The sequence below is a fragment of the Oncorhynchus kisutch genome, linkage group LG26, assembly GCF_002021735.2.
Source record: "Oncorhynchus kisutch isolate 150728-3 linkage group LG26, Okis_V2, whole genome shotgun sequence".
Classification (NCBI taxonomy): domain Eukaryota; kingdom Metazoa; phylum Chordata; class Actinopteri; order Salmoniformes; family Salmonidae; genus Oncorhynchus; species Oncorhynchus kisutch.
This window is the reverse complement of record NC_034199.2, coordinates 12029783-12046004: the sequence shown is the minus strand read 5'-3', so window position 1 is coordinate 12046004 and position 16222 is coordinate 12029783. Positions and strand designations below refer to the sequence as shown.

General features: G+C 45.5%; 1 protein-coding gene across 6 annotated transcripts in view; it reads right to left on the bottom strand.

The window, feature by feature from the left end:
- Window positions 1-149: 149 nt before the first annotated feature.
- LOC109871053 (plakophilin-4) overlaps window positions 150-16222 on the bottom strand; it is a 111324-nt gene continuing 95251 nt past the window's right edge. For 5 of the 6 annotated variants that reach the window (XM_031805496.1, XM_020461835.2, XM_031805498.1 and 2 more), the window contains 11 exons: window positions 12636-12819; window positions 11453-11570; window positions 9868-10056; window positions 8502-8675; window positions 7841-7991; window positions 4945-5137; window positions 4478-4562; window positions 3402-3519; window positions 2862-2993; window positions 1771-1844; window positions 150-1264 (listed from right to left, as the gene is read on the bottom strand). In XM_031805496.1, the coding sequence (XP_031661356.1) occupies window positions 1010-1264; window positions 1771-1844; window positions 2862-2993; window positions 3402-3519; window positions 4478-4562; window positions 4945-5137; window positions 7841-7991; window positions 8502-8675; window positions 9868-10056; window positions 11453-11570; window positions 12636-12819 (1673 nt within the window). In that variant the 3' untranslated portion in view covers window positions 150-1009. The remainder of the gene's footprint in view (window positions 1265-1770; window positions 1845-2861; window positions 2994-3401; window positions 3520-4477; window positions 4563-4944; window positions 5138-7840; window positions 7992-8501; window positions 8676-9867; window positions 10057-11452; window positions 11571-12635; window positions 12820-16222) is intronic. The other variant, XM_031805497.1, reaches the window with a different exon arrangement.

The following is a 16222-nucleotide window of genomic DNA, read 5'->3' as shown; positions in this document are numbered from 1 at the left end:
TGGTCAAAAGAAGTGCACTATGTAGGGAGTAGAGTGGCACTATGTACGGGAATAGAGTGGCACTTGGGATACAACCGTTGCCTTCTTTTTCTACGTTATGCATGCAAAGACGAGAGGATGAGCAACAGAAGGGAGGAGTTGTAGAGCTCTTCAATGGACCAAACGTTCACATTTATTTCTGTTGGTTGGTGTGCAAAGAAAATGGCAGTGAACCATCCCATGAAAGGTCCAGCACAGAAAATGGAAAAATAAAGAGAATATCTGCAAAGTCACAAAAATGTCTGCAATTCCACAATTCATTGAAAAAAACAAAAGTCAACTTTTATTAACTTTGCAAGTTTGTGTTATGATGTAATCTTTTCCCACCTCTCTTTCCTTCTTCATATACTGCATTTATAGATCTATAATATAGATTTGACATGGCACAAGTCTTTACCAGTGCTGATGAGCGTCAACCATGTGGCATTTTTTTCTGTATTTACAATTAAATGACGAAAATGTACAACACTCCATGGCATACACAATCTCAACATTAAGAACAAATACAATGTGATCCCTCTGTACAAACTAACATCTTCAGATTACTTTTTTTTTTTTTTTAACAGATATGAGTTCATGATCCATTTTAGCCTACAGACATACACATACACATTCCCCATCTGACTCTTTAACACAAACCTTCCGTCACATATCCCACACCTTCACCATGCTACCACAGCAACGGGTTTCCAAAAGAAAAACTAACATCTAGACCGAGCAGAGCGCTGCTCACAATGATGTCCAATACCGACCATTCCCCAAACACACCACTGCATGATTCCCTCTCTTTGTTTAAAACAACAACCACATTCCTTGATTTCCTTCTTTCTTTGGCTAACGTTTTGTTTCTCCATCTGCCATCGTTTCCACCCCCACATTCAGATTCACTTTTTAAATGTTTTAAATTTTTAACAAACACAAATAAAAGTTCATGGACGAGTTCATCAGATGGGTTCCAAAGATGGAGTCCCTATACCCAGGAGTCTGGTGAGCCTGGGTACTGCTCCGCCCTGTAGGAAGGCCTCCGGGTGGTGGAGTAAAAGTCCACGTAGTTCGTGGTGGATTTGAGTCCGTGGCCGTGCGACTGAGAGCTGTAGTCTGCCGTGGGGGGGAAGGTGACTACTTCCTCCACATAGGGTTCCTCGTAGCCGTGCGGAGACTGCAGGTACATTCTGTAGGCGTCGTAGTTCCGCCTGCTTGGCTCCTCGGTGTAGTACACCTGCTGCTGTGGAGACGAGAGGAGCAATGCTAAATCAGGTCTGTTTATGTGAAAAGCGGGAACATATCTACTTTGAAGTCCAGTGTTTGATTTATGGGTCATTTTTGGTTGAAATTAACTCACACTCTTTTGGTGCTTTCCCAGACACAGATTAAACCTAGTCCTAAAAACCAAGATCAATAGAGAATCTCAATTTAAAAAAAAGCTTATTAGTCGAGGACTAGGCTTAATCTGTGTCCGGGAAACGGCCCCTAAATGTATTGAAACTCAAGCTGCATGGCTACAGGGTTGGGTGCAATATCCTGATTGTCCAGTCTGAGAGGGAGTGGAAGGAGGGAACTGAACTTCCCTCTCCCTGGGTGCTATCTAGGTGCCTGAGACGACCCAGCCCTTCCCTCTCACAGCAGTCACATCCCCTCTAACTCAAACAATGGCTGATATGATGGATGTCTCCCAGATGGAGATGGATGTCCGACCAGGAGGGACTGATTTAGAGCCTGTATTGCATTTACCTGTGTTCTTCTGGGGTCCTCTCTTGTAGGCGAGGGGTAAGAGCCGATGTAATATGGCGGTGGCTTTCCAGTCCCTGGCAGAGAAATGCACAACATAATGGTATAACTTCAGCTTCGCCATGAACTTGACTTGTTAGCGTACAGTGTGTCAAATATCCCATTCCACACATTCCCTTAGGCATGATCTCTGTATAACGGTCAGATACAGCTACGCTGGACAGAACAGACTAATAACCTACAGTCAAATGGTTGGGCACCAGTGTCTTATTGTTTGCAAAGCCTGTGGGATGGTATTTTCCTTGGCCCATTTTCAAGCCAGAGGAATCCTGAAAGTCATTTTCCACTCTTTGTTCCCAGCATTCTGGGTTTTCATGGCTGGCCCAGGGAGTGTGGCTGGGTAGACAGGAGGGGTAGGCGGGGTTAATGTGGATGAGGCTGCAGCTCTGTTTACTCTGCGCCCCATTGAGGATTGTCCGTCTGGCAGCGGCGAGTCTGGGTGCCCTGCATACCTAGCATACGTTCCAAATGGCACCCTATTCCCTATGCAGGGCACTACTTTTGACCAGGGCGCTGGTCAAAAAGTAGTGCACTACATAGGGAACAGGGTGCCATTTGGGAAGTAGCCCTACTGTTCCTCAGGGCAACTGACAATGGCCGCTTTGTAGTGGCTGCACAGCCAAGCGGCTCACAATGCGGGTGGACCAGCAACTCTATTGATCAGCAGACCCACTTAAACGCAACAAAAAGGCTGAAGTGCTCTTTTAACTTAGCCGATCGTCCAAGAGCTTCCAGCTCCCAATAAGAGAGATAGGAAAGAGGGAGATAGGGTGGTCGTGGTGGAGCTGGGGGAGAGCTAGGGGAGAGCTAGAGGAGAGGGGGCATGGAATGTGATTCATGGGAGTGGTGAGGGGAGATAAAATAGATTACAGCCTACATAGAGGTAAAAATGACCCTAGGGGATACTTTAATCACAGTCTGGTGTCCATGGCTGACACATTCTCAATCACATTCCAAAGTCTCACATGATAGACTATGTTTTATGTACAGTAATAATTCTGAGATCATGAGAATTCTGTACGCACATCGCTTACCTGTATATTGATATTTATGTACATTGTTGTCCCCTTGGTTATTATAAAATTGCATAGTTGCCGGTGCCCTCTGATAATCAGAATGGTGTTCTTTGATTCCCAGTATTGCAGGAGAAGAGGTGGCACTACCAGCTGTGAACAACAGAACACGGAGGTGAGAAGGATAAAACGTTTAATTGAACCGTCTTTGTGTCCTTATCTAGGGCAACGTCCCAAATGGCTCCACATTTCCTATCTGGGGCATTCACGTTGACCAGAACCCTATGGGCCCTGGTGAAAAATAGTGTACTAAGACAGTGTTTCTTAATCCTGGTCCAGGGGACCCAAAGGGGTCCACATTTTAGTTTAACCTAGCAGTACACACCTGATTCCACTAATCATCAAACCTTTGAGGTGTGTGTGTAGTGCTAGGGCAAAAACTAAAATGTGTACCCTTTTAGGTCCTTAGGACCAGGATAAACATTTAAAAAATTAAATGGGGAATAGGGTGCCATTTGGGATGTAACCTAGGTGAATTATTGTTTATGTTGCTAGGCTGACCTGACTGGTTGACCGGTGACATCTGTATGGTGCTGGTGGGGAGGGTGGGCTGAGACTTGAACCTGTCGCGCTCTAGAGTGGATACCGGTGTGATGAAGTGGTTTTGGCTCCACCCGTCCTAAAGGCCAGTAGAGAAAGGAGACAGGGGTTAGTTTGAGCCACAAAAACCTGGGCTGCGCCCCAATAATATCTCCTTTCTCCTGAAGGGTACACTTGTTCACTACTTCCCACAAATCTAAAAGCCTTGGACTGGTGGCAGGACACGGGCTTGTGGGAGTTTCCACCATATCTCATACACCAGCCATTTCCTTTCAATGAAGGGAAGTGAACAAGTGCACACTTTGGCAGGATGGAGTGATAATTGGGACGTAGCCCTGCTGTACAGTGCCTTGCGAAAGTATTCGGCCCCCTTGAACTTTGCGACCTTTCTGATCAGTCTTCTCCTTGTATGAGCTGAAAGTTTAGAGGGACGGCCAGGTCTTGGTAGATTTGCAGTGGTCTGATACTCCTTCCATTTCAATATTATCGCTTGCACAGTGCTCCTTGGGATGTTTAAAGCTTGGGAAATCTTTTTGTATCCAAATCCGGCTTTAAACCTCTTCACAACAGTATCTCGGACCTGCCTGGTGTGTTCCTTGTTCTTCATGATGCTCTCTGCGCTTTTAACGGACCTCTGAGACTATCACAGTGCAGGTGCATTTATACGGAGACTTGATTACACACAGGTGGATTGTATTTATCATCATTAGTCATTTAGGTCAACATTGGATCATTCAGAGATCCTCACTGAACTTCTGGAGAGAGTTTGCTGCACTGAAAGTAAAGGGGCTGAATAATTTTGCATGCCCAATTTTTCAGTTTTTGATTTGTTAAAAAAGTTTGAAATATCCAATAAATGTCGTTCCACTTCATGATTGTGTCCCACTTGTTGTTGATTCTTCACAAAAAAATGCAGTTTTATATCTTTATGTTTGAAGCCTGAAATGTGGCAAAAGGTTGCAAAGTTCAAGGGGGCCGAATACTTTCGCAAGGCACTGTATTTAGCCTCCTCATCCCAACACTGGTCCTTCCCTTACCTTCTTATAGATAGTTCTCAGGTCTTTGTACTGCCACAGTGTGTTGAGGACCTGAGCGGCAGCTTTCACCACCTTCATAGAGTACCTTTGAGGACAGAGAGATGCATGTCACCACACATTACCCCTGAGAAGTTAGAACTGAGACCTCTTAGGGATATACGGCAAATGCATGGCATGGCATGTTTCTGTGGTTAAATAATATGAGTCTACTCTCAACTGTTTGAAATTGCTCTCACTCCATTCCGGGGTGTAACCTCAGCACATGAGCCTAGAGCAAGCGTCTGTGTGGAAGCACAAGTTGTCCTTCCTCGTGCTCTCTGTGTGCATCCCGAATGGCACCCCTGTCCCTTATATAGTAAACAACTAAAGGAGTAGCAGTAGACTGAAAAGCAGTGCACTAGAACAGGAATAGGGTGCCATTTGCGACGCAGCCTCTGTCTGAGCAGCAGCCGAAGCCTCTCTCTCACCTCTCTCCCCTGCCCTTGGTGATGTTGACCAGCTTCTCGATGCCGCCCGTGTCGGCCAGTGCCTTGGCGTTCTCCATGTTCTTGCTGGTGACCTCGTGCAGGGTGCAGCAGATGGCCGCCACCGTCTCGTCAGAGAGCAGGGTGGTGTTCCCCCCAGGGAGACGATTCACCAGGTCCCTCATTGCATACTTCCCTGGGAGGGAGGGAGGGAGGGAGGGAGGGAGGGAGGGAGGGAGGGAGGGAGGGAGGGAGGGAGCATTAATTATGTACTTTATCATTTCTGTTATGAATTTACGATTGAGACTATGGCAAGGCTTCTTTATAAACCCATTCTGGCTTCCTCATCCTTACCGCCACAGACAATTTGTTCTATTTGACTTTTTAACAGCAAATAAATAAACTAGCTACACCTTTAAATTAAACTGGAACGCAACAGGGAGAGAGAGAGAGAGACGAAACGGAAATAAAGAGACATTAATTCATTTTTGATATACAGTGTCTCACGTAATGTATTTGTACAGCAGATGCCTTCCTCTAGGGCAGGAGACCTAGAGTACACAGTGTACTTTTGTACTTTGCTATATTTGTTCAGCTTGAGTTGTGCTGCCACAGACTACCATGTGCCTTTCCTATAGGACATAGCATTAGTGCCCCACAGACCCTGGGTTAATACCACTTGTTTTTCCCCCCTGAGTCTCCCTCAGAAGATCAGCCCCTCCAGAGTACCTCTCCAAACAGCCACTCTCCCCCATCTCTCAGCCCCTCTCCCCCATCTCTCGGGCTGGAAACTCTGCTGCTGCCTTGCTGGAACACTAACTCCTTATTATTTCCACATAGCTAGCCCATAAAAACCTGAAAAGTGGTGATTTCACAAAAAAACAAGAAGAATTGGGATGAAGGGTAGCAATCTGGGCATATAATCAGCAGTTAGATTACTAAACGTGAACATAGATCTTCTGGTTCTACTTCATCTGAAACCCATTTTCCATCTCATCTCTTCCCTTTTTTGTAATACACTGAGTGTACAAAATATTAGGACGGCTCTTTCCATGACATAGACCAGGGATGGGCAACTGGCGGCTCACCAGCCACATGCGGACCCCCAATTTCACCCAACTCATTCGGGGTCTCAACTTACTGTTGAGAGTAAGAATAATAGAATACACATGGTGCAATTTCGAAATTTGGTTGTGCATCAGCAGTCCATCAATTTGCCCATGTCGCGTAATTTATTTTAGATTGGTAAGTTACTCTAGTGACCAGCTATCTGACCGTGGTGGGGCCCATCGATCATCAGTTATCATGTTAAAAACTTCAAACATTTGCCTCCAAACTACACATTTTTCTCTCCACCCCATGGCAAAATGAGTAAAATTGGATGAAATGAGTTATAAAATTACTAAATCTTCTCTCCGCCCAATGGAAAAATGTGTAGAATTGCAGCAAGCGTGCTTTAAAATAGCAAGATTTTCTCTACGCCCCATGGCAAAATGAGCAGAATTGCAGGAAATTAACTTTAAAACGTATATTTGTATATTCCGTCACAAGGGGGGGGGCGCTAAAAGGTTTCGCTCAGCAAGGTGGGGGGTGGATGTGGGTAGGCAGACCCATGAACCAGTGGGGCCCCTCATGATGACTTTGTTTTTTTGTGGACCCCACCCCCATCAAAGTGGCCCATTCATAACATAGACTGACCATCTGAATCCAGGTGGAAGCTATGCTCCCTTAATGATGTCACTTGTTCAATCCACTTCAATCAGTGTAGTTGAAGGGGAGGAGACAAGTTTAAAAAATATTTTTAAACCTTGAGACAATTGAGACATGGATTGTGTATGTGTGCCATTCAGAGGATGAATGGGCAAGACAAAAGGATATCCAGCCAACTTGACACAACTGTGGGAAGCATTGGAGTCAAATTGGGCCAGCATCCCTGTGGAACGCTTTCGACACCTTGTCGAGTCCAAGCCCTGAAGAATTTAGGCAAAAGGGGTGCAACTTAATATAATAAAATGTGCCTAATGTTTTGTACACTCAGTGTATAGTGTTGGGTGACCATTTATTTGATCTGTGCTTGTATAGCACATGTACATAGCCTACTGTATTGGTTGGTTGTGTTCCATACCGACTACACTGCAGATGCATTGTATCAACCTATGGTTGTGCGCCACGCCATCAACTGTGCAGTCGGCATCAAACTGTTACATCATATGATGTGGTGATCTGATACGTTAAACACCTGTCCATCTGATACGTTAAACACCTGTCCATCTGATACGTTAAACACCTGTCTATCTGATACGTTAAACACCTGTCTATCTGATACGTTAAACACCTGTCTATCTGATACGTTAAACACCTGTCTATCTGATACGTTAAACACCTGTCTATCTGATACGTTAAACACCTGTCTATCTGATACGTTAAACACCTGTCTATCTGATACGTTAAACACCTGTCTATCTGATACGTTAAACACCTGTCTATCTGATACGTTAAACACCTGTCTATCTGATACGTTAAACACCTGTCTATCTGATACGTTAAACACCTGTCTATCTGATACGTTAAACACCTGTCCATCTGATACGTTAAACACCTGTCCATCTGATACGTTAAACGCCTGTCTATCTGATACGTTAAACACCTGTCTATCTGATACGTTAAACACCTGTCTATCTGATACGTTAAACACCTGTCCATCTGATACGTTAAACACCTGTCCATCTGATACGTTAAACACCTGTCTATCTGATATGTTAAACACCTGTCTATCTGATATGTTAAACACCTGTCTATCTGATACGTTAAACACCTGTCCATCTGATATGTTAAACACCTAGCCAGGTGTTGTGAGATCTGTCAGGCATCTGCAATGGAGCCAGTGTTTGGTCCTCACCTATGAGCTCCTTGTTCCTGACGTCCAGGGCCATGTTCCTCAGGGCGGTGGCCACAGAGCAGACCACCCTGTCGTTGTCCATCCTCAGCAGCTCCACCAGGATGGGCAGACCCTTCTCCTTGCGCACCGCCGCACGGACGTATGCCGTAAACTAGTACAAATGCAGAGACGACACAGAGAGGACGTTTCAACTCAATCAACGTAAGAGTGTACACTTGATACATATATATGTTTCATTGTCACATACACCCGGATAGGCGCAGTGAAATTTGTAGTACAGTACAGAGTAGTAAAGACGTGTTTTTTCTTCTTTAGAAAACCAGACAACAATGATGTCATAGCCCCTGTGATAAAAATCCTAGAGCTGAAATAACCAAGAGCTACTGACACACGACTTTCAGCTATGGATCTCTAGCTTGATCTAGCATCCTTCCTTGTCCCAGAAGCTAACATTAGCAACTAGGGGGTTTAGGAGAAAGCACTAAAAGTGACTATTGACATGTGTTTCACTGAGGAGAGTTTCCCTTTAAAATGTATTCACTTTACATAGCTAATAGACTATTCATTGTACACAGATGAAAACAACACAAAATAGACTAGTGTTCTTGTCATCTCCTGTCCTGGGTGCTGTGTAGTGTGTACTCCGTAGTGTTCTCCATACCTTCCAGTTCCCAGCAGACAGGTTCTGTAGGGAGCCCGCCGAGCCCTCCAGAGTGGCAGGGTTGGAGCTCTCAGCCAGCAGGGTCAGGTAGGGCTTCACCACAGCTGGGTGCCACAACATCTCCGCCCCCTTGGGGGACTTGGAGAAGCCGGGGATGGGGCCCACTCCGTCCCACTGAGAACACATGGTCATGATTAGAGGTTCTAATTAAGGAATACGGCCCGAGGAGTATTGGCTTTATTCCTCATGGTATATGGCCAATATACCACGGCTAAGGGCTGTTCTTATGCACAACGCAACGTGGAGTGCCTGGATACAGGCCTTGGCCGTGGTATATTGGCCATATACCACAAACCCCTGAGGTACCTTATTGCTATTATAAACTGGTTATCAATGTAATTAGAGCAGTACACACAAATGTTTTGTCATACCCGTGATACACTGTATATACCACGGCTTTCAGCCAATCAGCATTCAGGGCTCTAACCACCTAGTTCATAATAAGATGTTGACTATATATGTATCAAGTGTCCCAGAGTAGGAGTGCTGATCTAGGATCAGTTTAGCCTTTTAGATCATAATGAAGACGATTATATGGACAGGCAGGACCTGATCCTAGATCAGCACTCCTACTCTGAGACGCTTTGTGAATACGGGCCATGGTCTTCTCTAGAGCGCTCCTAGAAGAGTTAAAGTCAATATGTCAGTGTGTTATGTCTGTTTGTAACAGTGTGTTAATATGTGAAAATATGATTGTATTATACATTGTATTTGAATGTTTAAGGACTATAATGAGGACTAAAAGAGATCCAAATCAAATCAAATCAAAAGTAATAGTTCACTCCAAAATCAAAGTTGGCAAATGTTTTCCATTTCTCAGAAGGGAGAAATGAGTCCATGTCCCATCATGCCATCTGTTGCGTGGATCCAGCTATACGGCGCCTCGATCCCAAATGATTTGAAAAGACAGGCAGACACCGTCATCTAATTGCGTCATGTTAGACAAAACAGATGTGGTGGGATTTGGACTCTTGCTACGAGGCCACTGTTGAGCTCTTAAAAAAACACTTGACAAACATTTGGAGTGAACAATCACTTAAGGCCTAGGGAAGTGTCATGTGTTATACTCCCCCACTCAGTGATGAGTTGTTATACCGGAGCTCAGCTGGAGTGAACGTTCCCTTTGAACACCTAGGAAGTGATATTTCCACCCTCAGACTGAAGTTTCGTCCCCAAATGGCATCCTATTCCCTATATAGTGCACTACTTTTGACCAGGAACCATAGGGTGGACGACATAGGGTGCACTACATAGGGAATAGGGGCGCCATTTGAGATGCTACCCACGTTGTTGTTCTTGAGCTCACCTGCTCTTCCTGGGAACCCTTCTTCTTCTTCCTCTTCCGGCCCCAGCAGCTGGAGTCCACATCCTTACTGGGAGACTCACTTCCCAGCAGGCCGTCCAGCTCCTGGGCTCCCTGCAGCCTCGACGGCGGCATCTCCAGCTCCAGGCGATACGACAGGTTCCGCAGAGTGCAAATACAGTTCTCCACAATCTAGAGAGAGGTGAAGGGAGAAGGGTAATTTACTTGATTTATTGGTTCAATATGTTTCTATAGGTTTGATATGTTTCTATAGGTTTGATATGTTTCTGTAGGTTTGATATGTTTCTGCAGGTTTGATATGTTTCTATAGGTTTGATATGTTTCTGTAGGTTTGATATGTTTCTATAGGTTTGGTATGTTTCTGTAGGTTTGATATGTTTCTATAGGTTTGATATGTTTCTGTAGGTTTGATATGTTTCTATAGGTTTGGTATGTTTCTGTAGGTTTGATATGTTGCTATAGGTTTGATATGTTTCTATAGGTTTGATATGTTTCTGCAGGTTTGATATGTTTCTGTAGGTTTGGTATGTTTCTGCAGGTTTGATATGTTTCTGTAGGTTTGATATGTTTCTGTAGGTTTGTTATGTTTCTATAGGTTTGATATGTTTCTGTAGGTTTGATATGTTTCTATAGGTTTGATATGTTTCTATAGGTTTGATATGTTTCTGTAGGTTTGATATGTTTCTGTAGGTTTAATATGTTTCTGTAGGTTTGATATGTTTCTGTAGGTTTGATATGTTTCTGTAGGTTTGATATGCTTCTATAGGTTTAATATGTTTCTGTAGGTTTGATATGTTTCTATAGGTTTAATATGTTTCTATCGGTCTGAGAGAGAGAGAGAGAGGTGAGATCTCAATAAGTACACTGTACATCCTAAGAGGTTTGTTCCAGTGAAATAGTGCTCAATAAGCCAGACAGTCTCTGTGTGTTGGTGTGGAGACATCACAGGCCTGCTGTAGCAGTAGTAATGAATTAGGTATGAGATCCATGGTCTTAGAACAGAATAGAATGTCTCCACTTAGAAACAGAGATCTGGGTTTAACAAATGGGTTTAATTCCTTACTGTTTGATGCCCATTACTGGGATATGAGCATAGCAATAAATACACCAGAGTGTATCCCAAATAGCACCATATTCCCTTTATAGTGCACTTTTCTTGACCCGGGCCCATAAACGCACTGGTCAAAAGTAGTGCACTATATAAGACAGGCCAAATTTATAGGGGAGATACTCAACCGGAACAGCTGGCTAAGGGACCAGTGATAACGTCCATAAACCTTTAAGTGGACGCTGTTAACATTGTAGATCTATGGGTTGATAGAAGGCCTTCCCAGTCAAGTAACTGAGCTGTGCGAGTCAATGTGAGCGAGAAATGATCAATTCAATTCAAAACTGGTAGGGTAGATTTCCCATTCTCCCCTACAGCTGCCTGCCATCGTGTGACAACATGGTCTCTAGTCGACACTGTGTGTTGCGTGCGCGTGTGTGTGCGTGCATGTAGGTGTGTCTCTGTGTGTGTCTGTGTGTGCCTCTGTGTGTCTCTGTGTGTGTCTGTGTGTGCGCAGACCTTGCTGTCGAAGTCCGAGGTGTTGACACAGGCCTTGATGACGTAGAGTAAAGAGTCCACCAGTCCCTCACAGGAGCGCATCTGTTTTCGAGCCTCCTCCCCCGCCGAACTCAGGTTCCTTTAAAAACAACACACACACACACCAGTCAGGATATAGGCCCCTGCAGCACACACACATACTCACACACAATGAATTCACACACAAAGACGGCCCAGCAACATAACCAAACAGCCACTTAAAAAAAAGAAGAAAAAAAAAAAACTTTGTCCCAAATGCTACCGTATTCAGTGCACTACTTTCAACCAGGGCCCATAAGACTCGGTTTAAGGTAGTGCACTATAAAGGGAATAGGGTAGTATTTGGGACATAGACAAACTGTGTGTGTTTGTTCCCCTAGCGCGACTCTGGTGTGTGTTGTGGGGTTTTTACTTGTGCCGTCTCATCCATAATGGATGAGGCTCTCTGGTCGGCCTGGGTGATGCCGTTATGAGTGCTTTGGAGGGGGAAATGAGAGCCTAACTGAGCTCGCTCAGAGGCACAGCTCCATTTGCTGTCACCAATTAGAGAACAAACTCCACCATTCACTGACTGGCATCTGTCCCTAACGGCAACCTCTTCCCTATTTCATGCAGGACTTTCGACTAGGGCCCATAGGGTACTGGCCAAAAGTAGTTTACGAAATAGGGAATAGGTTGCCATTTGGGACGCATACACTGCCTTCAAAGGAAGGGCCCTGGGAGGGTGGCTGGAGAGCCAGAATACCCTTCCCTATGGCTGGGGAGTTTTTTACCCTCTACACTGTCGGACTGTGTAACCACAACGGACTGACTCATTTAACCTAAATCCAATGACGGGGTGACATTCTTGGTTGACTCTCACGTTAAGTGACAACTCAACCAAATGTAAATCAAAACTAGACGTTGAACTGACGTCAGTGCCCAGTGGGACATTAGTGTATCTGTAAACACACAGTACACAGACTTTCTGTCACTGTGTATTTAAAAAATAAATAATAATACTGCCATAGATGACAACACATTATTTGTAAGTCCCCAGGGGCAGGTTCGTCTCATTCCCTAGTCATAACTCGTGTTGGAAGGCCTTGTTCAAATATGAACCTGGCTGCAGGAGCTCGACACATCCAGAAGGGGGTGGAATCATCATACACATAATGTCCGCTACCTCATACAGCCGCTGGTGTTCCTCAGGACCAGAGACGAGTGGAATTTGAGTTTGTGGTCCTCGTCGAATGTCGAGCTGCTCCACCCGGAATGGGGTATGATCACAGTGTTGGTCAGAGTAGTTAAGGCATCCCGAATGATTGTCATCTTGACGGAGTCACAGGAGGACAGGTTCCACAGCACCCCTGCAGGGAAGACGGAGGAACGGGAGGGAGGGGACATGTTAGAGACAGAGACAGGGCCACAAACTCCTGGTTGTCAGCTGTCATGTGCAGTTAGGCTAGCCCCACAGAGCTGCCGAGGACCAGGGCTTTTTTCTTTATAGCTCAGCACACACACACACACACACACACACACACACACACACACACACACACACACACACACACACACACACACACACACACACACACACACACACACACACACACACACACACACACACACAGACGAGAGGACCAAAGGAAAAATAGTAGTCCTCGTCACAAATGAAACCCATCCTCCAGCTGTGAGACGTCGGGCATCTGGATCAAATAGATCCTTAGAAGCATTACATATCCTGCAGGCAACCGAGGAAGACGTTTCACTGGAAATGAACACAAACAGCATATGGCACCGGCTCAGCGGTTTAAAACGTACCAAATGAATAACGGAGCATGTCTTCCCGATATCATGTCATCATTTTATTCATTTGAAATGCGTGTATGCTAACCAGTGATACTTCTAGTATACAGTATTTGATGCTTCATCTGCTCCAGATGACCCCGTGTGGAGCCTGTTCTTTATATCAGATGGCTGTGACTGGTAGCAGGGCGTCACTAACCTTGGACCGGGCTGCAGCTCGGCTCCTATCTAACCACAGGCAGCGAGCGAGACGTAGAATATGTCTCAAATGGGACCCTGTTCCCTATGTAGTGCGATACTTTTGAACAGAGCCCTATGGCTCCTTATTCCCTATGTAGTGCACAACCGCTGACCAGATCCCTATGGGAACCCTATGGGCCCTGGACAAAAGTAGTGCACTATTAAGGGAATAGGGTGCCATTTGGGATGCATGTATAGCTGCTATCTCCTGCTGCGGGCAGAGCAAAAGAGAATTATCTACACCCCGCTGACTGGCAGATCTCTTTGGTTGTGTGTGAGGATAGGCAAGCATGAAATTCTACACATTTTGCCATGGCTTATCCCGTGTCCTTATGCTATCTGAGTGACTCAAACATTTGAGTGAAAACAATAGGGGCCCCGCGCCATGACATTTTGGGGAATTGTCGATTCTCGCTGACCGTCTAGTTTTTATTTTGCCGTTAGTTAGTTCTCAAAGATGATCTCATTTAACAACATATAGCTCCCATTATATTTTTGACATGCTTTGTCTCTGGTTTAAGTTTACACTGAAAACTTTTTACCATCCTGAAATCATATCTTTTGGAGTGGCGGCAAACGGTTTAGCAGCGGCGGCCCGCCTCTGCTAAATCAATATAGGGGAAACACTGGTGTGCGTGTGTGCCTGTGTGTGTGTAAGGTGTATTCATGTGTGTGTGTGTGTACAAGTAATCCTCGTGGTTTCCTTGAGCTCTCACATTTCCACCATAGTGTGTGTAGCCTGTGTTTCCTAGACACTGGTCTCTATTATCTTCTCTCCAATGAAACCAGTGGAGATCATCGCGCCCATTACTACAGCCCAAGGGCATAATATAAAGAGGATGCCAGCAAGGCATTATAGAGACAGATCTGTCTGTGGCCCAAATAGTGTCTGCTCCGTCCCTATCTTTGAGTTACCCTGTTTACCCATGAAAGCATCTCTCTCCACGGTTAACATCTTATCTGCTCCTGCCAGGACCGTGTTGGGCTGCATACCGACGCTATAACGTGTATGCTCAGGCCCTGGGATTCATTTCAATAAAACCTCCCCGCGGTGATTGAGCGCCTTTCTCTACTAGCTTAGCCTATAGCCTTCCTTAGTTTGTCTTTCTCCGATGGCTGTTTAGTGAATTCCCTCAGGCAGAGGGCCTTGTAATATAGAGATAACACAAACGCACGCGCAGCGCTGGTCTAGCACTTCAGGCAAACTGAAATGTCCCAGGTCTGTCCCAGTAGCCATCCTAAATCCTCCTCATCGGCCGGAAGCTCTATTTGAAGAAGCCGCTAACCGGCCAGCTTTTAAACTGACCCTGTGGAAGCTGCCTGGCCACCGCAGTTTTGGGATAAATCGGGCAGCTGAGCCCAGTGAGGTGTGACTGACAGGGGTAAACGCCCATGTGTCACATTCTGACAGTCAGAGGGAACAGGCTGTGTGAATGAGGCTTGATCTCTCAGATCTTGGTTCAGTCCTATACAAGCTACTGTCTGTGTGTACGTGTGTGTGTGTGTGTGTGTGGCTAGGTGCGGGAACACTAGCCCCAATGTAAACGAATGCCCAAGCTGAAGAGGAAATACGCTGTGACACGGGAGCCATTCATCCGTCTTCGAATCAATCCTCGAAAGACAAAATCATTTGACTGTGGCCTAGATTTATAAGTTAGGGAGTGTGTGTGTGTGTGTGTGTGTGTGGGGGGGGGGGGTGTGTGACGCTCTCTCATAGCTTGGAAAGCAGTGACCTGGCTAAAGGGCTCCATTCCGCCCCATAATGAAATCTCCACTGAGCTTGTTATTCAGTTACAGTCTGCTTGAATTAAGTATTGAAGCCAGGATAGCCCTTACAGTACCGAGCTAGTGTGGATCAGGTGTTTAGCTGCTTCTGATTGGCCAGAGTAAGGGTGTGGTCGGGTATGATCAGGCTCTGATTGGGTAGATGAATGAATGGGCATAGGCCCAGGCATCAGTTGACTCTGAGAGTTTGCATGCTCTTTGCTATAGAGCTGTGATAAGCATGTAGATCCATTGCGATACTAGACTCAAATAACACCCTATTCCCTATGTAGTGCACTACTTTTGACCAGAGGCCATATGAAATAGGGTGCCCCTGCCATTCGGGGACGCAACCCTGGACAGTCTTGTGTCCGCTCAAGGCCTAAGGCTTGCTCCAACATTCATTATTAAAAAATCAAGACTAGCTTTGACACTGTTCTTCGACCCTGGGCCAGTGGGGGGCAGAGCGGAGAGCTGTGTGTAGACTAGCGGTTAGTAGAAAATTGTTTTTGTTTTCCCCCAGTCTGTAGGGTGTGGCTGACTACAGTATAACTGTGTGCCTGAAGTCTCAATACATTTCCAGAGCGGCTGCAGAGTGAGCAAGATGACAATCTGTACTCTGCCCTACATCTGAGGAAATGGAGGCTTTGCAGCAGCTCCAGTGTGTCTCGCTTGATGAGCTCTGTTCAATTTCAAAGGAACGCTGATTAGAGATGAGCGCTGTCGGCCTGATTTCCCTACAGCTGTCTGGAAAAACACTCAACACAAGGCCCAAGGTTAGCCCTGTACCTGCTTTACCATCTAAACATAGACACTTCTATTTAAGGGAAGCTACATAGGGACACAGGAGCAATGATCCCCCACACACACACACACACACACACACACACACACAAACTAATGTGATTTTGTTCCTTCCCTGGTTGTGTCGGTTGGTGGTTGGTCCTTCCCTGGTTGGTC